The 22,971-nt window shown below is 38.3% G+C and overlaps 1 protein-coding gene across 3 annotated transcripts in view; it reads left to right on the plus strand.

Moving 5' to 3' along the window:
• LOC127436924 (protein shisa-like-1a) overlaps positions 1-22,695 on the plus strand; it is a 35,156-nt gene extending 12,461 nt beyond the window's left edge. The window contains exons 2-6 of one of the 3 annotated variants that reach the window (XM_051691451.1): positions 797-984; positions 8,737-8,950; positions 13,986-14,279; positions 19,545-19,622; positions 20,937-22,695. In XM_051691451.1, the coding sequence (XP_051547411.1) occupies positions 918-984; positions 8,737-8,950; positions 13,986-14,279; positions 19,545-19,622; position 20,937 (654 nt within the window). In that variant the 5' untranslated portion in view covers positions 797-917 and the 3' untranslated portion in view covers positions 20,938-22,695. Of the gene's footprint in view, positions 1-796; positions 985-8,736; positions 8,951-13,985; positions 14,280-16,211; positions 17,242-19,544; positions 19,623-20,936 lie in introns of those variants that run through there. The other 2 variants (XM_051691453.1, XM_051691452.1) reach the window with 2 other exon arrangements.
• Positions 22,696-22,971: the final 276 nt, after the last annotated feature.

Genomic DNA, 22,971 nt, shown 5'->3' on the forward strand with positions numbered 1-22,971 from the left:
CACCCTACATATAATCATTAGCCACATGTAGCATCTATATTTTATGAGTGTATATTGTGTGATATTTTCTCTTATCTACTGTACCTAGATTCCTTTCATCATTAAGCTTGCCTCTCCTATGTTTATCATCAATCTAATAATTTTCCTTTGACAGTCCTGATGAAAGATTGCTGTTTGACCAGCTGTACCTGTATCTTATCTGTAAAGCAGCCTGGTAGTAAATGGTAGGCACAGAAAGGACAGCTATGATGATGGGTTAGTTTGGCTCAAAGGAGTCTCTTTGGAAGAGAACAATTACAGACCTTCATATTGAGGCTCTGCTCATGCCACAGGTCTCTTACTATACAGCTCTCATGAAATGGATTACTTATCTCTCAGTGCAGTGTTTCAAATGCAACAGCAATAGACTGAATGTTATCATGGTTTTGTCATGAGTTCTAGTCTTATTTGTGAAAGTTCCATCCAATGGAAGTTAATCTTGGAAGCTGCCATATTTAATTTGACAGGAATAAAAAAGAGGCTGTGTGGGATAAGGGATCTGTTCAATGGGTTGTACTGTTGTAGCTTAGTGTTGATCGTTCAGCCGACGAAACATTGACAACAGTGATTGGATTGTGTATTTTATTGTCTAGCACATGTTTGCTCATGTGCACATACACACATTGTTCCAAGTATTTTACATTGCTGTACCTACAACAATGTCTACCAGCCTTGCTTTGTGACAATAAAAGCTTCTATTCTATTCTATTCTATTCTATTCTTTTTAGTTTAAACACCTTTATATTTGTTTGTGTAGTCTTTTTCAGAGCTTGCAGAATAAATATTGTGACCACCTGGCAGAGAGCAATGAGTGTGTGTTGACGGATAAAGCCTCCCCACTCTCTCTCCTCCCACTGTGTCTTCATGAGGACTGAGAGATGACCATGCATGGTCACTGGTCCTTCAACACCCTGGCCGTCATTTTCATCCTGCTTTCCACTGCAGGTAAGATCATACATACCCTACCTACCAGACCAGAGGTACAACAATCCAAATCCACACATTATATGTGTGATCCAGTTTCAGAATTATTACGGTCCCTCAGTCCTTTACTCATTGGAACTCAGTTCTGGACACAATGTTTTTTGAGCCAGTCACCTGAGCCATGTGATGAATTACTCTGGAACAGCAGGAAAATAATGTCATGACAACCCTGATTGGCTGACATCACCATAAGAACATGCACAGTGCCAAGCCCTTCACACACTTAGTGTATAGTAGTTTTGAGCCGTTCACACAGGTGGCACTGGAATACCACTGCATTAAGTCTGTTTTGAGAAAAACTGGAAAAAAAACACACACGCGCACACACACACACACACACACACACAAAACACAATTTCAGTCAGATGCGTGCACTCACAAGTAATGACTTGGACCTGAGGGAAACTGGAGTCACATTTTTTAGGGATTTGACTTGGCAAATACTGGGTTTAAACCAAGCACTCCAGATGAGTCATCCCAAATTGAAAACTGGGCTGGTTGCTCTTTTCTGCTGGGCAAAATGAGCTGTGATTTGTTAGACAAGCATCAAAAATGTATGAGAAAAACAAAGTCTATGATGTCACTGAAAACAATTCATGGGCCATCTACTGCATGCAAAATAAACTACATGCAACATCTTCAAGTAGCATTTGTGGACCAGTTCCAAAAGCAACTGTCTTTAGAGGTCTGCTAACTATCATGGAACAAAAATCAACCGTTAATGTCCTACATCTAGGACTTTACAGTCATAGAATGATCTGTTAGCCCACCCTGAAACAAATTAATTGCTGCACACTGTATTTGTAGGCCTATCTATCATGAATAGCAATGCAGAATGTGTATATTGTGGATAACACAGTCTTTATTTATTATTCAAGTCAAGATTAGATCATATCCTTGGCTGTTGGACAAGTTCACTCATGGTTCACTCTTGCAAACGTGACTAGTGAAGAAGTCTGAAAGTCTTTTGTGACTTTTTGTTGAACCTCTAGTCCAAAAACTTGACTTGAATTCCTTTGCATTTTACTCACATTCAACTGAATTTCAAGCATCTCTCTTCAAAGAAAGTAGATAGAATGACAACTATGTACATTTTCCAATATGTGTCTTGGCAGAAACTTTAGAAATGCAACATCATTGGGGGTCTGGGTAGCTCAGTGAGTAAAGACGCTGACTGCCACCCCTTGAGTTCGTGAGTTTGAATCCCAGGGCGTGCTGAGTAACTCCAGCCAGGTCTCCTAAGCAGCCAAATTGGCCTGGTTGCAAGGGAGGGTAGAGTCACATGGGGTAATATAATGTCGCTATAATGTGGTTCGCTCTCGGGTGCGTGGTGAGTTGTGCGTGGATGCCGCGGTGGATGGCGGGAAGCCTCCACAAGCGCTATGTCTCTGCGGTAACACGCTCAACAAGCCACATGATAAGATGTGTGGGTTGACAGTCTCAGATGCGGAGGCATTTGAGATTCGTCTTCTGCCACCCGGATTGAGGTGAGTCACTACGCCACCATGAGGACTTAGAGTGCATTGGGAACTGGGCATTCCAAATTGAAAAAAAATAAATAAATAAATGAAATGCAACATCATACATAGTGTTCGTTATAGGAATAGTTTTATTATTTTAAAAAGTGAGATTTGAGAGCTGCGACAGTGGGTAAACATTAGCGAGCAACAACACATTTCGGTCAGAAGAAGGAAAGAAATAATATAGAATTGAACATGGGGATGAATAAATGATGACAATTTTCATATTTAGGTGAACTATTCCTTTGAGATTGGAGGGTTGGCTGCTGGTTATTAAGTATTTGAGAGCAGATGTCCCCTGCATGCTAAGTCCTTAACAAGAATTTGCATCATGTTTGTCTCATACTTTTATGGACACTTACTAGCATGACTCAACCAAGTGCTCTCTTGCTGTTTGTCTGGCAGAAACATTCGAATAGATTCTACAATATCCAACAGAAATACTACTTCTATTTCCTCTGAGTGTCCCAACACAACTCCACACAAGCTCCTTTTTTGCAAAGTTTCTGACACTACATTTGTTCATTCAGAACTCTAGAACCTTAATTCAAATATTTTGGGATATGGTTGTCAAATGCATTCAACAACTACAACCACATTTTATATAGGAAACTCAGCTGTAACCTCAAGCCTAATTCTGCCATTACATTAAAAGCCAGGGTGATTACAAATGTGTGCTTTGGAATGAGCTCTGAAGACTAAAATGGGAAGAGAATGAGAAAGGTATAAAAAAGGTAAGGGTATTAAAGCAAATACCTTTTTATTTTTGGTCATTCTCACATATTATCACAACTGTTCAACAGACAAGAAGAGCCAGCAGATACTCTCTCAGACTTTTAAGATTGTTTATGTAACGCCTCAGCCTCTTAAATGGAAGATATTAATATCAAATGAACCAAAACCTGTCCTTAAAATGTAAGGAAGGAATGAAGAATACTTTGTTTGTCACAAGCTTAATGGCTAAACATCAAGGAGAAATGGTGCACAATATCATTTATAAAACATTTTGCTGCCATTCTCCAGTGAATGTAGACATGTTAATGTAACATAGACACAATAACCAGAACATAACTTTAGGACAAGGCCCTTTATCAAACATCTGTGAATATTTAATATTTCGATCATGGAATGTTTTGCACAGTCATATAGCTAGTTATAATGAGTGAAAGCTACGGTCCACCATCATTATAAAACACAACCAGGTAGATCTGCTCTGTCCAGGAGTTCTGCCAGAAAACACATGCTGACTCGCTTCATTTGCCAAAACTCCAAGAAGGTGAACTTTCACCTTTATGAGTCCTCACAGCTAGTCCTTGCCTCGTGTTTAGCTTCATAAAGAACTAGACCCCATCCAGAATCTGCCTTTCCCTGAGATTAATAGGCATAAACCTATCCATTTATGGTAACTTCAGAATCATTACGACATTCGGTAGGCTCTCTTTACTAAGCTCACATTAATAAATATGAAAGGACAAAAACACTAGATTCACTCTTCATCTTATACATACTCTGAGCAAAAGTCTTATGTCCCTTTTGCATGCAACTAGAGACATAATGGTTCACTATTTAGCACTTCTTTTTCTGCAACTGCAATTTTTGTGAATGAAACACAATCCATAATGAGCCTAATTTACATAGAAAGGAGACATGATTGCAGAGAAAGGAATGACAATGACTTAATTTAAATACTCAAGACCAAGCACAATTTCAGTGCTGATTGTGCCTGCTTAAACTAGATTGCAGGTGTTTTGTGAATAAGATGCAGGTTTTTTTGCGCTGAAATAGCACGTGCAAAAGTGGCATAACAGTTAAGTGAATTCGCCCCTCTGCGAGAAAGACACAGGTACTTCATTTTAGAGTTAATGTCAGGGTTTCAAACCAATCAGACAGGTGTCTGTCTACCTTGATATAGTGTGTGAACAAACACACACTATTTCATTCTCAATTTACTTCTGGTAAAATGAGCATGAACTGAGGTGTTGATAATACAGTGAGTGTACCAAAATCAAAACAACTCAATGTTCATGCTGCCATGGTGAAAAAGAGAAGGGGAAAAAATCTCCAACAGGTGGTTTTCATTTCACAACCCAGCTTTTTACTTTTGTTCTTTTTTCCCCCTACAGATATGAGAGATCTGCCATATTGCCTGACTTTTTGCCTATTTGGTTGATGGATGCATATCCTGAGTACTGCCAAATAACTTCCTCTCCAATACTGGGCTCTTTATGGGGTCAGAGGTGGTGCTGGAGGGCTCTTTGGCCCATGCTGCTGTCAGCACTGATTTATTCCGATCATTACCAGTCTCTCTGTATGCCTGCACACTCAAATAATTGGGCTTTTTGGTCATTAGCGAGGGGTCAAATACGGCAAACATTAAATTGTTTCCTGTATCATAATATTTTTGTCTTTTTTATTCAACTTTGATTTGCGCCAATTGATTTTAAAGGGTCTTGTTTCTTTTCCAGTTCTTGAAAGTCTTTTCCAGGTCTGAACCACTTCTTTGCTCATTCATTGCTGGAGTTTGCGTTGTAACTCATGTTGCGAAATGGCTCTGAATGAGAATTGTTGCCCTGATATAACCTGAGAACCTAGTCTCCGACAGCCAGACCTTCTTCTAAATGGCAAAAAGTCTAATCCATATTGTAGTTTATTCTAGCCAAGAACCGGCAACACAGACAGGAAGAGTCGTCTGATTGACATTTAAAGCGATCAATCAAATCACAGTTCATATTGTTTCAAGGCTATGTGTCTTTTTTTTCTTTTTTTTTTTTTGTGGCGTGGGGGGGTATATCTGATATACTGTATATTATACCATAATAATAGATTGGCACGGGAAAAAAACATTTTAAATAGTAGCCCGGCAGTCCCTGTGAACAATGGTACTAGAGGTCAGCCAATAGTGGATTTGCCGATACGATAACTTAAAGTGGTGGGAAAGGCCGATAACCAATTAATCGGCCGATAGTTTTAAAAATTTATTTAATTATTCTTTCCTTACTATGACAGGCACAGACAAGAGTCCTAAATAAATAAAATCCCAGATGCAGTTTATTGTTCAACCAAAATCCCCAAAATAACCAGAAAAGAATTCAGATTTGGTGCATAATGTGGGAATTTTAAGTATAAACAACCCTGAAACACACCAGAGATTTATTTTTAAATTAAGAAATTATGGAAAAAATATCGGCAACTATCGCAATAGATTTTTTGTCAATCATGATAGTTCCAAAAAGAAACTATCAGCACCGATTAATCGGTACAACCGGATATCAGTCTACCTCTAAATGGTACAGGAAACACAGATAAATAATGGAAAATGTGTTTAGACAAATTACAGTAAAGCACAGAATATTTAACAGAAATTACTAAGAAAAGATCTGAATATACAGTTTAAAAACCTTACTCCTGGAAATTACTGTTAAGAGTAAGTTGAAATTTTAAATGTTTGTATCTGCTAAAAGTGAATTTTGTCAACATTGAGGAGTACACTACCATATAGCCTCAGAGCTAACAGACTTACCAAAGGCCACAAAACTCTTTTGATTTCATGTGGTCTTTAAGGTGTTTTCACAAGGGAAAGCTGACGCAGAGCATCACAGCACAGCATAGTACAACAGTACTGACACTCGGTTAACAGCAACGATGACTCCATCACAAATATTAATATACTGTAAAAATGGACAGCATGGTTCATCAAATCCCAGAGAGGACCAGATAGAAGACTCTAGAGTTCCTGTCCATTCCACTTACCAATCCTGCACTCTCATATATCTCTCATCTATATGCAAATGATGGCACAGTGTTTTCTTCTTCAGTAAAGCTGAATACGAAGCTTTAGAGATGAGCAGCTGCATTTTTTGAGTGAGTCTATGGGCACTGATGACTAACAAAGAGAAATTGTTTCATGATTTTTTATAGGAAAGTATAGTAGTGAGGAACGGCCAAGATACTTCTTCATTTGCCTTCATTAGAATGTTCCAGAGACTGTGCGAACTTCATTATCTGAGCAATTACTGATGGCAGGATTGTTAAATGGGGAATTAGTTCAAGAGCTGAGGAGCTGTCTGCATTGGTGTGAGATGAACATGTTTGTTGTGTCATTTCTAATATTAACATCCCTCACTTACAGTGTGTATGGTTCTGGAACAGTTGAAATGTGCCATATCAATGACTTCAGAAAGTCAGAAAGGACATATTTAATGAATTTGGCTGTGCTTAGCTGCAAAAGCTCTAATTGTTGAAGACATGATCTGCCCTGTGAATCTCTCTCCCTTTTTCTCACACTTCCCAACTCAGTTCTTGTTCTGTTCCACCCCAGTAATCCAACACACTCTCACTGCGAAATCATAAGGATTTCACTGGACATCGTTTTCATCTAATACACGACAATTACTTGCTTCTGTCACACATAACAGCTTCCTGTTATGTTTACACACTCTACTGATCGGTTAGGTTTAGATAAGGGGTTTGGGTAAGGGCATAATATTAATAAGCATGTCCTTGACACCTCGTGCGCAGAACTCACTCTTACTTCTGCATTACACATCTGGGCATTTGCACGTGATGAAATCGTACGAATTCATACAAACTAAATCGTACGAAAACATACAAAATAGCCAACTCGTAAAATATGTAAGAACTGTCATTAGATCGGGTTGAATAATCTCTATTGTGTGTCTACACCAGGGGTCAGCAACCCATGGCAGGCGTGTCAGCATTGGCACGCGAAGGGGTAATAACTGGCACGACAGCAACGGCGAGAGAGGAGTAGACTATTTTATTTATATAAATTCCGCACCTGCATTCCAATCTACATCTTGATGTAATCCGTCCTCATGATCATGCAGCATGTTTTCATGAGCTAAATGGAAGGCTAAACAAAAAGTTAAAATATGACGAGACTGCAGTATACCCAACAGACTTGTGCAGCACGTGCAAGCCATTCACGCATCTTGAGCCGGCAGTGCTTCACTTTTGGGTAAATGCGCGCACTTTGCTGCAGTCAGGCTATGCGGATGACAGCCTACATTCTGTGTTTCATTTGTTTCTTTTTGCTTTCAGAACAACACGTGATGAAACAAGAGAAACACCACTATTAATTCTTGAGACTTTCAATCCAGCCTACAGGTACACCCTGCTTAAACCATAGTCACACCCATTAAACGATTAAAAGAGAAAACATAAGCCCACATTGTGTGGTTCAAAAATCTTGAGTATATTCAAAATATATATTAAACCTGGAAATACTTTTTAGGATTCTGCAGGTGCGATTCACCGCAAAGGGCTAAACAGTTGATCGGCTCATGATGCTCAAATGGCTTGCACGCGCAGCGCGAGTCCCGTCACACTTTAAAAGTGTTTAGCCTTCCATTCAGCTGATGAAAACACGCTGAGTGATCATGAGGAGGATTAAGTCAAGTCAACCTTTATTTATAGAACACATTTAAAAACAACAGAAGTTGACCCAAAATGCTTTACAGATCAAATAAACAAAATGACAGAGTGATATAAAAACAGATTGATTATATCAAGATGTAGATTGGAATGCACATGCGAAAAACGTAATATAAATAAAATACCCTGCTCCTCTCTCGCTGTTGCTTGCATGCTAGTGATTACATGATTACAATGACATAATATAAGAAATATTTACGATTCCACACAATTTTGTGATCAGTAATCAAATAAGCAAATTTGTGACATGAACTGTTTTAAGTCATTTTGTACAAAAGGACAGGTTTTCTTTCATTAAAGCACTTAAAATGCTCTGTGAAAATTCACATGCAGGATCGTGATTATATCATAATCATCGGGTTTTGCACAAAATTTTCACTCAAACTGTTATGCTGATAATTTCATTTGTAATGAAAAATAAACAATTAAACTTGAAAAATGTCAAATGGCTATGTCATCTGAATCCATTTTTAACAGATGCATAATCAAGCATAAACAAGAGCTCAGTTACTATCAAGGAGCCACTGTCTGAGTGCCACCAGTAAAATGGTTAACTTGAAGACCTTGAACTTGAACTGAAGTGTGGTATTTGGGTGTCCACATCCTTTTGGCAATGAGTACTAGAGGTCACTCATCCTACCTTGAATTTGATCACAAGTTATGTTTGAAATCACTTAGCTCTATGGACCTGTGAAAGTCATGCTTTATTTCCCTCATCCTCTGTTTTATCTCTTCACAGCTCTCTCTGCACACTTCCGGGTGTGTGAGCCTTACTCTGACCACAAGGGGCGCTATCACTTCGGTTTCCACTGCCCTCGACTCTCAGATAACAAGACCTACATATTTTGCTGTCACCATAACAATACGGCCTTCAAGTACTGTTGCAACGAAACAGAGTTTCAGATTGTGATGCAGCTCAACCTCACAACCAATTCAGACAGCTTTGCCCACAAGTAAGTGGTTGGTTTGATGCAGTAAAACTTATTTTCCTAACATACACTTTGCTTTTGTTGGGCTATTACACAATGTTCTAAAAAGACGCAAGATACAAAAAGGCAGCAAATGCTAAAAGCTTACACTTCCATGTAAAACTGTGAAGAGAAATCTAACCCTAATCTAATCAAAGCCCAAATCTAACCCTAACCATTAGTAGACACTAAATGCAATGTTATGGTTAAAAAGTAACCTCCTTATCACGCTCATGACTGTTTATACAAATGTGAATATCTCCTTGTTTGAATGGGGATTGAACTGTAGTCTCCCGTGCAACTGACGCAATGCACTACCAGTTGCGCCATGAGGGAAAGTAACTGTTGTGGAGCTGTTGTACATGTGTCCGATGGGAGATAGGGCATGTCAGTGAGTCAGCATACTGTTGCCGATCCTAGGGTACTGGAACTTTTGGAAACAGCATGCCGACTTCCCATGTGATCATGTTGTCAGGACACAGTGTTGTGTTGCAGATGAGTTTCAGGGATGTTGGGGGTCTATAAATGCAAAATAATACCAAATAATTTTTTTCCATTATGCACCCCCATCTAAATTTTAAACTATGTGTTGGAGTTGACAGGTAAACTGGAATATGCACTGGAAAGATACAATTATGCAGTTGATAAATTATGGTGCTTTTAAGTTTGGGCTCCTTTTACACCCATACCGACACTCGGCATGCAAAGTAATCTATTGCATATCTATCTTAAAGCTCATCATAGCCTTAAATACTCATTATTGCCTTTCAGTGAACAAACATTCTCTGATCCTGCTATTAATTAATAGATTCTCTGAATATTTCTGGTTCACAATAGTGATGGGTCGTTCATGAACGATTCGTTCATTTTGAACTAATCTTTTATATGACTTAGAAGAACGAGTAGTCTCAGAGAGTGATACATTCATTTTGATTTGGCCACGCATGTGCATTGCGCAACCTCCGTTCGTTTGTTTTGTGAAAACCACATAGGCACTGTACAGGAAACAGAAATGATTAGTTCACCTTTCAACTCTTTTGGTCCGAGTCGTTCGTTCTTTTGTCACGTGACAGCCATATACGCTATGCATTGCTCACACAGGAAACAGAAATTATTAGTTCACCTCTCCAGTCTTCTTATCCAAGTCGTTCGTTCTTTTGTCACTTGACAGCCGTATACGCTATGTATACGGCTGTCACTTGACAAAAGAACGAACGACTCGGACCAGATGACTCAGGAGGTGAACTAATCATTTCTGTTTCCTGTATGTGTGCATAGTGTATACGGCTGTCACGTGACAAAAGAACGAACGACTCGGACCAAATGACTCAGGAAGTGAACTAATCATTTCTGTTTCTCATAATGTGCCCTTGGCTGCATTATCATTTTTTCCTTATTGGGACTATAATCAAAGTTTGCATAAGTAGACATGTTGGGGGGATTTGGCTATTGAAAAGTTTATGTTTTCATTTAATTCTGCTCAAATGAATGAAATGACTTGAATAAAGATTCGTTCATTTTTCTGAACGAGACTCAAAGATCCAAGTCAGTAAAATGATCCGATATTCCCATCACTAGTTCACACTGTCTCTCATACATTTTTTTAAATCAGTTGGTGAGAACAGAGAGAGAGGCACAGTCCAATCTGCTCACACCAGCATACACTTCACAAATGGGCCTAAATTACTCCCTCCTACACATTTAATCTCAGCTTGCCCATCCACCCTGACGGTAAAGCTGACCACACCACAGATGCCAGTCTGTATGAGAATAGAGCAGTCTAAACCTTCCTCTGACAAGATTTTGACCCTTACACTTATTATTACAGCATAGGAAGGGCTTTAACAACCACAGAAGGCTACCAGCGCTGTTAGGATTTCCCTGTAGACTGTTAAAATAAAGTCTGAAAAATTATTCCTGGTCCCTGGAGCAGTGAGTTGGACCGGAGATCAGTAGAGTGACGCCTTTCTTCTGAATCTCATCATAGCCTGTTTATCCCTCCAGCTGACTGAGAGGGGTGTTCTGAAAAATGCGGCAATCTGATAGACTTTTTGATGCAGCAAGCCTTGTCTGCCACACTTACAGATATGTAAACACAGTCCAAAATGCAAAATACAGCAGATACACACATACACACACATGCATGCAGCATGTAATAGGCACATACAATAATCTGACAGAATGGGTTAAAGGTTGTCAATTTAAAACAAACACACATCACGATACAATACATATAACAATACATTGTCATGATTTAATATACGTGCATCAAGATATCAAGAGAGTGAATCTGTAGGATCAGTTTAAATTTCACTGAAGCAGTTCATTTCACTTTTGTCTAGTACAGCCACAGTGCCTTAAAAAAAGCAGCAATGACCAGACGAAGAAATGCTAGTTTCAGAGTTTCTGTTTATTTAGACATAACATTCACCACAGACATTGAGAGGGACACATCACCCCAATATGGGGGCAATAGTGTACAATGAAATGTGTTTTCCGATGATCGATACTTAAATGTTTACATTTTGTCCCATGACCCATTCTACAATATTTGGTTGCATCCAGGACTGTTGGAAAATATATGAATGCACACATAACTAAATATATATAGTGGCATATCCCTAGTCAGCTCTGTAGAGGTCTGCACTGCAGTCTGTGCTATTTCCTAATGATTTATTATTCCCAAGTGGTTTGAGATCAGATCAAACTGTCTATTCAGATGATGAAAGAATCCCTGTGAAATGCCTTTTCTCTAGTCTTTGTGTGTGTAATGACAAAGGAGCTCCACAGACTACGATATTGTCATTGCCTCACAGTTTGTGATTCCCAGCATGAATTGACATCAGATGTGAGAATGAAAAACTTAGGCCCTCTTGTTTTAATCAACCATGTCATCCAGACAGGTATCCCTCAGAGAAACATCACAGGACTAATCTAAAACAAATCAATTAATCATCATTCTCACAAAGAGGGACATAGACAATGGCCCAGTGACATAAAAGCGCAGTTTGTCATCATGACTTGGCTCTGGTAAAACATGTAAATGTTATTTCACCCCTCAAGCTCCAACTGATATTTCTGTGACTGTAGCATCCCTGACCACTGACTGTTCACTGGGCCAGCTTTACAGCACTGCAGTTATGCTCTGCCTGACCAACCTACACAGTATCTTGCCAAAGCAATCCCAGAGGCCAGTGGAGAGCAATTAACAGCACTTTACTGGCACTGACCTCTCTTTTTATTGCATCAGTTGATTTAAGTGGGAAAAAATCAGGGCCATTTTCCCTAGTAATGATATGACTATTTCTGTTTCTTGCTCAAAATGCTCTTTTTTCCTTTGCTTTCTCGCTCTAATTTTATAGATATGTAGTAAGAAAAAAATTCTTATATCAAGGTATGAGTAATTTTATATCACATTAACAGTATATATCACAATTTAATTTTTCTTTCTTTCGATAAGTTCAATGGAAAAACTGTTTCAGGCCAGTCTTGTTACATATCTACGCATTTGTGTAATAGGAAGTTCCACATACGTGAACAGGCAAATATTGTTACAAAACATTGGTGTTTGGCCGGGCATTGCATGTTCAAATACTATCACAACTGTAAAAAAAAATAAAAAAAAATGTAATAATTGTTATTTATTTTTTTTAAACTCTTTTCTACATGTGATTTCCACATAAATTATTTTAAGCAGCATGGGTCTATTGTGTGTATGGGCATAAGTCAGGTTGTCAAAAATGTTGCATTTTGTTCCAAGTACAAATTATATAATTATATATATATATATATATATATATATATATATACATATATACATATATAAAAAAATTTAAAAAAAAAACCTGATATTAAGTATATAGTCCTGCACTTAACTTCAACCAGCCTGTCAGTCTATATGCAGCATGCATGTAATGGCTTCATACTCACTCTTTTTATTTATTATGCCCCATAAAGTGTGTCAAGATGCATTTAAGAGTCTGTTTTTCAGTCTCACCATGCATAAAAACGAGTGCATCTTTAAACACAGCTTGTTAAGGTATACATGTAGTTACACATAAAGTACACTTAAGTATAGTCTAGATACACTTTATTTTACAGTGATTAATACTATGTGATATTGTGTAATTTTAATGTAATTATAATTTTATTACATGTAACAACATGTATGTCTGTTCCATGTATGTACCAAGATCTTCCTATTACACAAACAGGTATGTAACAAGACTGGCTTGTTACACACATGCAATAATTGTTGTCTGTTACACATACATAATTACAATATGCAAGTACATGTTGTTCCATAATTAATTACATATTAAGTAGATGTTGTTTCATGCTATTACATAATTTATTACACTGTACTTTCTTGGGTAATTACACTGTAACAGACACTGTAAAATAAAGTGTTACCCGATTTTCTTCCCGACCGCTCCCGTTCCCACAACCCTGCATTTGTTATAGAGCAAAAGCCGTACAAATAGACAAGTGTACACAAATAACGTTTTATTTTTCTGTTACTGCTATTATCAGATGACGCCTGACATGATGCCCATCTGACTTGCCTGAGGTTTGTTTCCTAACACTTAAATTGACCATTTTCCAGTCCCAGTTTCACATCCTTTGATGACACAATGTGTCCACGCTTTGCTCTGCCATTCTTGTAAAAATAGATATCCACATCGGATTTTTCAGGCTCTCCTCTGATCGCCTGCTCTTGCATACAACTCGTGGACTTACCGTCTTTCACCGCCTTCAACTTGGAAATTTAATCCCGTGCCACAAGAAATCCGCAAGTCGCTTCAAATGTAAATAATGTCAAGCAGTCCTGCCCACAGATAGCTTTGTAAGAATAATCACAGTAATATAAATGACATAGCAAAATTTCTACATCTCTACCTTCACATGGTATAAAATGTCATACTGCCCTTCCCTAGTAAGTAATTGTATGTAATGGTCAGTGACTAGCTGCCATCAACTTGCTTTTTTTGTCTTTTTGTCCTTGTTCCTGTTGCTTTAGTAACTACACTGCCCTCATTGGTGTGTGGGTTTACGGCTTTTTCGTAATGGTCCTTCTTGCTTTGGACTTCCTGTACTACTCAGCCATGAACTATGAACTGTGCCGGGTCTATCTGGAGAAATGGGGGTTGGGAGGACGATGGCTCAAACAGGCCAGGACTCAATGGCACAGTGAAGCTCAGGAAGGTGAACAGAACATGGGATCAGGCCTAAGTCCCCACCACCATCCGAGGCACAGCTTGAGAGGGGAGTCACAAAGCCCGACACTCCTGACCTTCCAGACCTCTACAGCCTGGTGAGTCTGTTAGATCAAAGATTAAGGAGAGCTCCCAGTTGAATTAACAAATACTATGTATCGAATTTCATGTAAATGCTATTTCAAAGGCAAGCACTTTTGCCTGTTTCTTATAAGAAGGGATAGGGATTTAAACAAACCCCTAATCCTAAGTATTAATCTTCATTGCATAATTCATCCCACACCGTTTGTGCTATGGACATGAATGCTACCTCAAATTATGTGGCTTGTTATGGTGAAGTGATCTCACTAACAAATTTCATATTGCGGATGATAAAGATGGTGAAAAAAATCCCATATACCAGGACCATATCTAGAGACATGAGGAATGGTTCGTTTGACTGGCAATTTTTACACTACAAGGCAGTTTAATTACCGGTTAATTTCATGTTGTAAATGGATCATGTAGGGTTTAATAAGATACATTTAGGCACGTCAGCCACGTGAAGGGACAGGATATCTGCATAAAGACCTTCAGCGTCCTTAAGGAAACTCCCTTACATGATGTACCTCATTCACGAGTCATTAATATATTACCCATTCTGCAGACTGCGAGACAAATTGTTTGTTCATATGTGATCTCTGTACTGCACCAAGTTTGAAGAAACATCTTAAAACCCTGTGTAACAGATGTTTAAGGAACTATAGTGCTTCAATACTCAACATCTGGCAGACATTCCTTGTTCACAATGATATTTTATGATTCAAGCAGATACCAGCTGCTGTACACCATAATGCACAACACAGCTGATCAGACATGGTTAATACAAGAAGGGTGAAAGCTGACTTTTTAAACTGTTCCAAGAACAGTGTCTCCAGTGCAAATTCTCGGCTCAACCACAGGAACTACTCAGACATGTCAGAAATTGTTTCAGATGAAAGTGAAGGGGCAACCAATGGCAGGTGTTGGCCACATGGGCCTGTCTCACATGGCTAACCTGGCTCAGCATGAGGTAGCATTTGGTCTGCCATCTGTGGCATCTTTTGCTGTAACTTGCTGTTGCCTGACATAACCTTCACACAGCAACCCTTGGCATCCAATTCAAACCCATGCCAAACCAAACCCTTTGCAGCTTTGCCCACAGTCAAGAGGGTAGATCTGCTCTCAGGGCATGTTTTAAGGTTGCCATTATTTTTGGTACTAATTGTCTGATTACTGACTGCTTGTCAGTTTGAAAAGTAGAGCACCTTGAAATGAGCCAATGTGCTCTCTGTTCACTCATTCTCACAGCTCCCCTTCTACACCTGTCCCATCATGTTGCCCTGCATCTGAGACTGGAATGTCTGGAAGTAAGCGAGTGGAATCTAGCGTGTAATATGATGATGATGTGTCTCGCACTTTAAAGATGCTGGAGAAATAGAGCTCTCGCAGCTCAGAGATAAGACGGATGCACGGCTGCAATACATTTGTCTGGCTTTTCATCTGCAGACTCCAAAAGTATTTTAGGGGATAATGTTATTTGAGTATTGGCAGATCTAACATTTTAAATTCTCTGATGTCTCCATTCATGTTGAAGTTTTTTATACCCAACTAAATATCCAGCAACTACAGTACACTTAATCAAGAGTTACTTTATCAGGTTCTTCACTTTACAGGTTCCTACAGTTCAATAGGTAGAGCATGGTGCTAGTAACAGCAAGGTCATGGGTTTGATTCCCAAGTAAAATACATACTGATAAATTATATACTTTAAATGCTCTGCAAGTCACTTTGAGTAAAGGCATCTGCCAGATATAATGTAATCAATGTCTTGAACTTCAGCAATAAATAACATAGCATGAACACTCTCAGTGCCTCAATATCTCAGTGCAACGCTTCACACATGAAACCCAGCAATGTAATTTAAAATGTGTATGAGATAATGTGATTCTCCCTCTCACTTTCTGCCTGGTTGATCTTAATATGTGTGTTCTGTGTTGTGTGTTGTGCAGGTGCTTCTAATTAAAGTCCTGCACCTGCATGCTGTTGGCAGGAGATAATTTAAAAGTTAAAGCCTCCCTCTGCCCTCCTTGATACTGTCTACTGAGTCAAGATTTTCTTCCAGCTAGTTGACTCTTTTCAAATTACTTTCCAAATCCCCAAACCCAATAATGTAATATTGTAATATTGAGTTTTGTGAGTTTTGAGACTCTACCCTGTTTTCCTAAACTGAATTTAAACCTGTATCCTTTTGGGTTGGCTGCTTGTATGCTTGTATGCTATTTCAAACATAACGAGTGTCTTAAGTCACAGGATCAAAATCAGTGGAGATACTTGTATGCTTGAGCAAAATAGTCATGAGTGTTTAAATTTGCAAACTGATGGACTCTGTATGGATAAAGTTCAGATATGTGTGACAACTATAACCTACTGTACACATTTTCAAGATTAGCTAATCTTAATTTGAAATGTGTATTTAAAAAGGTTTATTTTATGTAGTCTGTTTTAATTTGCTCAATTAATTGTCACAATTAAATTTGCCATTACATGTCTTGCCAACACAAAATAAAGTACATCAAGTCCCCCACTTCAACATTAGTGATTTTTGTAGAAATCTATGACAAGCTGTCATCTCTGACAACTGCATCTTCGAATAGTTACTGGTACATTGTTATAATAATTTCTGGGGCTTAGTCATTGCATTATTGTCACAGTTTGTCACAGAATTTGGTGCCGAAAGGTCACATTCCTTCAGATTATAACGGAACAACAGCAACTGACTATCCTGCTGGCTACACCCAATCAAAAACACTTGTTCTGCATGGGATGATCAGAATGATGTTTACAGTGATTTAGAGTTTTGCCCCACTGTGTTGCTACAGTCCACTATAAGACAGTTGGGAGTATGTCTACATGCAGGTTCTGGCTTCTTAATGGCAGCATACCAAATAGGCTATTCTTCCGCAAAGGATCACTGAATAAATTGTCTCTAATGTAATTTTTCATGGAATTGCATAATTTATTCGATCTGGTAATAATTACACATAAATTCTCAACCAGTGGCGAGCAAAATTATTAGATCTTGTGGCTTTCGTGATTGAACTGCTTGACCGTTTTGGAGTTTTGTCATCATGGTTCCAGATAACATAGATGGAAAAAAAAATGTGGAGGGGTTTGATGAAATTACATATAAAATCATGATTGCTGGGTTTTGAATAATGCATCATTGCATCTTTTACAGGAGTTTAACAAAAATAATAAGGTGGCAAGCTATATTTTGGAGCTAGAATCTGCACCTTTACTTTAAAAGAATAAGCCTTTAAGCTAATTAGACAGTGTAAAAAAAAAAAAAGAATTTGACACATTACACAAAGCCAAGACTTAATTTTCATTTTGTAATGCAGTGTAGCAGTAAGCATTGTTATAAAATTAACCAAGCCGTTCAATTTGCCTGTCATACCGAGAACCTTAGCATTCTGAATTTAAAATATATTAAGCTATTTCCCTCTGAAAGAACTCCAGTCACAGAGTAGTGATATTTGTATCTGAAGGTCACCATTTGCTTGCCTCATTTCCCAAAACAATCATCTCCCAGGGGTTGTGGAGTGGATGCAGTTGATATTTCTAAAGCATACAGAAGTTAGCTCTCGTCTTGTGTAAATATCTCAGTGTGAAGTGACTCACCATTGTCTTAGCTCCTATACCCACAGGGTTTGGTTTGGATTGAGACAAAGGACAGAAACACTTATTTTCTCGCACGCAGGCACATAACAATGCTTTTGTCTGTCTCTCAGAGTAGCTTTTAACACTCTAATAATATATTTTTGTGCTAATGAAATCAAAATTGACTTTTAGTCTACGCTGTGTTTACTTTGAGGCCATCTACGTTATATGCTAGTGTACTCCTAAAAGTAGAATTGAACTTATACACAGATATATTCACATAGCAGATTTGAAATTCAGTCTCTCTCTTTTGGGAAAATAGATAAAACTATTTAATGACTCTTCTTGTACACACTGGCATATACAAATATTTGTCAATAAAATGCTATCTAGAATAAGAACGTACCCTCCCCCTAAATTATAAATTACACCTATCTCTGACTAACAGTAGCAAGTAGCAAATCATTTGTCAGTGTGTCATCAGTTGCGCAAACCCTCATATTTAATTTCCTTTCACAAATATCCATCAGTTGTGAAATGGCTGGAATTTATTGAAAGAATCTTCAATGCTTTTGTCTATGAAGCAATGCTGTCAGATGTGATTTTCCTGGGCTGTGATGTAAACTAAAGGCTATTTGCTATTTAAAAAAAAAAAAAAACCACACAGACAAGCCCTTTTTAATGTCCCACCTAAACTTTTTGTTTAAATGAGAAATACATCAATTCAAAAAAGAAATCTTTGCTCATAAAATCATTTAATGGGGTCTATTCCAAAGGAATATCCCAGGTTCAATAGAAGATAAGCTCAATCAACAGCATTTGTGGCATAAATTTCAACTTGTCCCTCAAAAAAAAAAAAAAAAAAAAAAAAGAGAAAATCTGAGTAACATTGAGGCACTTACAATGGAAGTTTTACAACAATTTAAACAACTTTTCAGCTCAAATAATACACAAGTTTAAACAGAAGAATTAATGTAAGTGATTTTATAAAATTATAAGCTTCACATTTCTGCCTTTAAACCCTCCAAAAAAATTGGCCCTGTTCACTTCCATTGTAAGTACCTCAATGTAACCTTAATTTGTCCTTTTTTCTCCCCAATTTGGAATGCCCAGTTCCCAATTTGCTCTAAGTTCTCATGGTGGCGTAGTGACTCGCCTCAATCCGGGTGGCAGAGGATGAATCACAGTTGCCTCCGCGTTTAAGACCGCCAATCCGCGCATCTTATCACATGGCTTGTTGAGCGCATTACTGCGGAGACATAGCGCATGTGGAGGCTTCATGCGGCATCCACCCACAACTAACCACACGCCCCACCGAGAGTGAAAACCACATTATAGGGACCATGAGGAGGTTACCCCATGTGACTCTACCCTCCCTAGCAACCGGGCCAATTTGGTTGCTTAGGAGACCTGGCTGGAGTCACTCAGCATGCCCTGGATTCGAACTCACGACTCCAGGTGTGGTAGTCAGCATCAATACTCGCTGAGCTACCCAGGCCCCCAATAATCTTTTCTTTTTCTTTTTTTTAAGAAAATGAGAGATGACTCAAAATTATTTTGTAATAATCAACATAATGCCACAAATGCTGTTGACTGAGCCTTACTTGAATTGCACCCAGAATATTCCTTTAAGTTTCAGGTTTAGAGGTTCTACTACTAAATCTAGATTTCTCTATTTTTAGTATTTTCCAGGATGCCTGTGGAGCTAGGGAAGACCTGTGTGTGAACCAAAGACATTACAACTCTCAGCCTGAACAGTGGTGTGTTCCTTAGTGGCGTGTTCTTCAAGATCAACAAACCTGTCTGTGCTCCTGGCCTAAATTGCTAAAAGCATTCTGTAATACCTTATAAATGAGCATAGGGCTCTGTGCAGATAGCTCCTTTTCTAAAGTAGGCCAAAGCTTTGGACATTGCCTAAACTTTTGCCAACTAACTTCTTGAAAATCTGACCACGTCTAGAGGAGGGCAAGTATCAACGAGGTGAAAGGAGCCAGGCATTCATCATTACAAACAGGAATAGTCTGTTGGAATGGATTGATTTAATGTTCTGTCTTTATCTGACATTTCCATTTATGAGACTCATGAGTCTTACTCAAGTGGCTGAGAGATTCAAGTGTTTATACCCTTTGCAAGATGTACAACTCAAATTGAGGGTCACAGAAGTGACTGTAGCTCTACCAAGATGGACATTCACTTAGCAATCCTTAAAGCAAAGTTTACTCAGGCTTGCTCAACATTGTTCAATCACATAAGTGCATCAGCTTAGATTTGTGATGGAGAAAATTAAGCTTATAGAGGTGAAGTTGTGAAGTGAAGTTTTAAAAATATAGTATATTGACCTTTTCAAATAAAATAAAATAAAATCCCTATATTGTCACTCAACCATATACACAAGACCTTTTTGTTTACCTTGAAATATTTTGGGGAGAAATTGTTTCGTGCACATCTAGCTTCTACAGATATTTGCCGCTTGTAGCTCAACATTTATAGACACTTGCAAAGGTTATGTGTTTCATTCCCAAGGAATACACATATGAATAAAATGCATACTTTGAATGCACTGTAAGTCGCTTTTTAAAAAATAAATGCATTAGCAAGCCAGAGTCTGTCTAATTGAGGATGCCCATCCCACCATGATTAATGTAGATCAGTTTGTGAACAGGTTGAGATGTGATCTAAGATTGTTTGTGAATGCAGGGGTTGATCATGCTCTGACTTGCCCATGGCTCTTACAGAGCTGTTGACTGATTATCGCATAACATCCACAAGGGCAACACATCTGTTCCGACTGGGAGCTCCTGTTTTTCCTTTAAAGATTAGATTACCATACATCACTGATGTATTCAGTTTATACTCTGCATGTAATAAATATTTAAAAGTTTTATTATTAGAAGTTTAATTAGAAGTTCCAATGACTGAGCCACTCTGAAGAATGTGTTACAGTTATAGATCTTTATAATGAGAATATACTGACTGGATGTTCAAGCCAGATTTAAGGAGTTTTTTGAAGAGAATATTTAAATTTTAATCTTAATCCTCTCTCCATCTCTCTCTCTCTCCCTCTCTCTCTCTAGATATTCAGCTTTGATCACATGGATATTCTTAGTGTGACAGAGGAAGCTGGGTAGGAATTGAGGAACAGCCAGAAGAAATTGAGATTTCGTTTGGATATTTTTTTCCTGGCCCCATCTGCATTTGTGACACGAACTGTGGTTGCTACCTCCTGCGGCTATGCTGGATGGCATTTTCTCCACATGCTGATGCTGAGACTGTGCATCCACCATTGACAGCTGGAAACAAGCTTCTCTGACCAATCAGAGGAGGCGTATTCTACTAGCTGAATTTACTATTCATCAGCTGTCAAAGGATTTTAATGAGACTATTGTGTTCTACGCCCACTACCTTGCCTTGTCATTTTGGAAGTTAGGATTTAGATGCAGGGAATATGACTTTACCAAAAGAGAGAGAAAAGACTCATGTGTACATGTGTCTTGTTTGCACTGCTGTGAAGCCTTTGGTTGGTTTCTCTTGAAGTAGCGGAAAATGATTATTTATTGTGGTCACCACAGTTAACACCATGATTTTGATCACATTACATGGGAAAGCTCATCAAAGAAAAGGCAAATTACTAGTCTGGCATAAGTGAAAGTTAACCCAATGAGATTACATAAATACATTTTAAACAGCAATTCCTTTGAATCACATAAGATGATGTAAATTGATTAGATTTGATTTGGAATTTGCACTTGAAACTACTGAAATTTAAGTGTGTGGGGGAGATTTTTTACAAAAAGCAATAGATAATAAAGGAAAAGTATTAAGACAAATTTGGTCGAAATATGTAAGGTGTCCCGCTTTGTGCCTGACAAGCTGATCAGCCTTACAGACTCAAAAAGTGTATAGTGTTAAGGCCCGGGTCTACTTCGGTTGACCACGTTCCGTATCGGATCGCGCACGGTCGACCATGTTGCTGTCCTGAGTATACTCATTTTACCCTGAGTGCAGACGGACATGTTCGAAGCATGTGTACTACAACTGCTTTGTGATACTCTTTTAGTAGTGCCAACGGTGAGCACAGATGATGACCGCGTCCGTGGCTCAAGAACATCTGGGCAAGGCGCGGTCAGGACACGTGGACTGACTTATGACGAAATTTACGTCACGCATACTGTGCACAGAGCCATCAACAACGCGGACAACCAAAGTATACTCGGTCCTTTAGGGGTAGATTTATGGCCTTTTTAACCTGTCAGGCACAAAATTGGGCACCTTTCACCAATTTATATAAATGTGTAACCTAAAGAACCAAAAAATTAAAAACTTGACGAAGTGGCTTCACTTTATGGAGTGTGGATCTTTAGACACATGCCTCACTTCTTTGTAGAAATACAGCAAAATAAGTTGAAATGAGATGAAATCGACTAGTCATTGGTAACCGTAGCCACTGCTAGACCGTAAATATTCACCTGCAATAACGCAGCATTGTGCTGAGTTGTGTTGTGTATAGAGGAGTCATTGTTGTGATCATGTTTAATTATTTAAGGTGAATCAAATAGTTTTTCCCTCATGGAGGGAAGAGAGATGCATTATGTTTTGAAGTAATAAGTTATACTGATATAAATTGCCTTACAGTAAATCTGTAGTACATGCCTAGCACCTTGTTCTGTGATAGTGGTTGGTACTTCAGTTGAAGTGTAATTTGGCTGTCCACCTGTTAAACTTCTCTCTGAATTTACTATGGTTTTTAAAGGTGTGCAGCTGAGTTGTAATTGAATTTGTTAATTTTTTACTGTTACAATCTGGGAGAAATAAAGATTTATCTTTTGCAGTGTTTTTGGATGTCTATTGGATTTTTCTCTTTGTCTCTCTTAATCTTTATTAAAACCTCCTCTAAAGATAATTTGTAAATTCCTTCTGTTGTGTTGCACATGCAGTTCATCATAGCATATACTGTATAAAAGGAGAAACGCTTCTTCCTACACTCAAATTTCTGGTCTGTTATTTTCCTTAAAAGGGGTCATATCATAACTGTTTATTTACATAACATTTATTTACTTATTATTTATTGTTTAGGTCCACTTATTATGTAAGTGAAGTTTTGTGCCCCAA

This window comes from Myxocyprinus asiaticus, chromosome 47 (assembly GCF_019703515.2).
Source record: "Myxocyprinus asiaticus isolate MX2 ecotype Aquarium Trade chromosome 47, UBuf_Myxa_2, whole genome shotgun sequence".
NCBI classification, from domain to species: Eukaryota; Metazoa; Chordata; class Actinopteri; order Cypriniformes; family Catostomidae; genus Myxocyprinus; species Myxocyprinus asiaticus.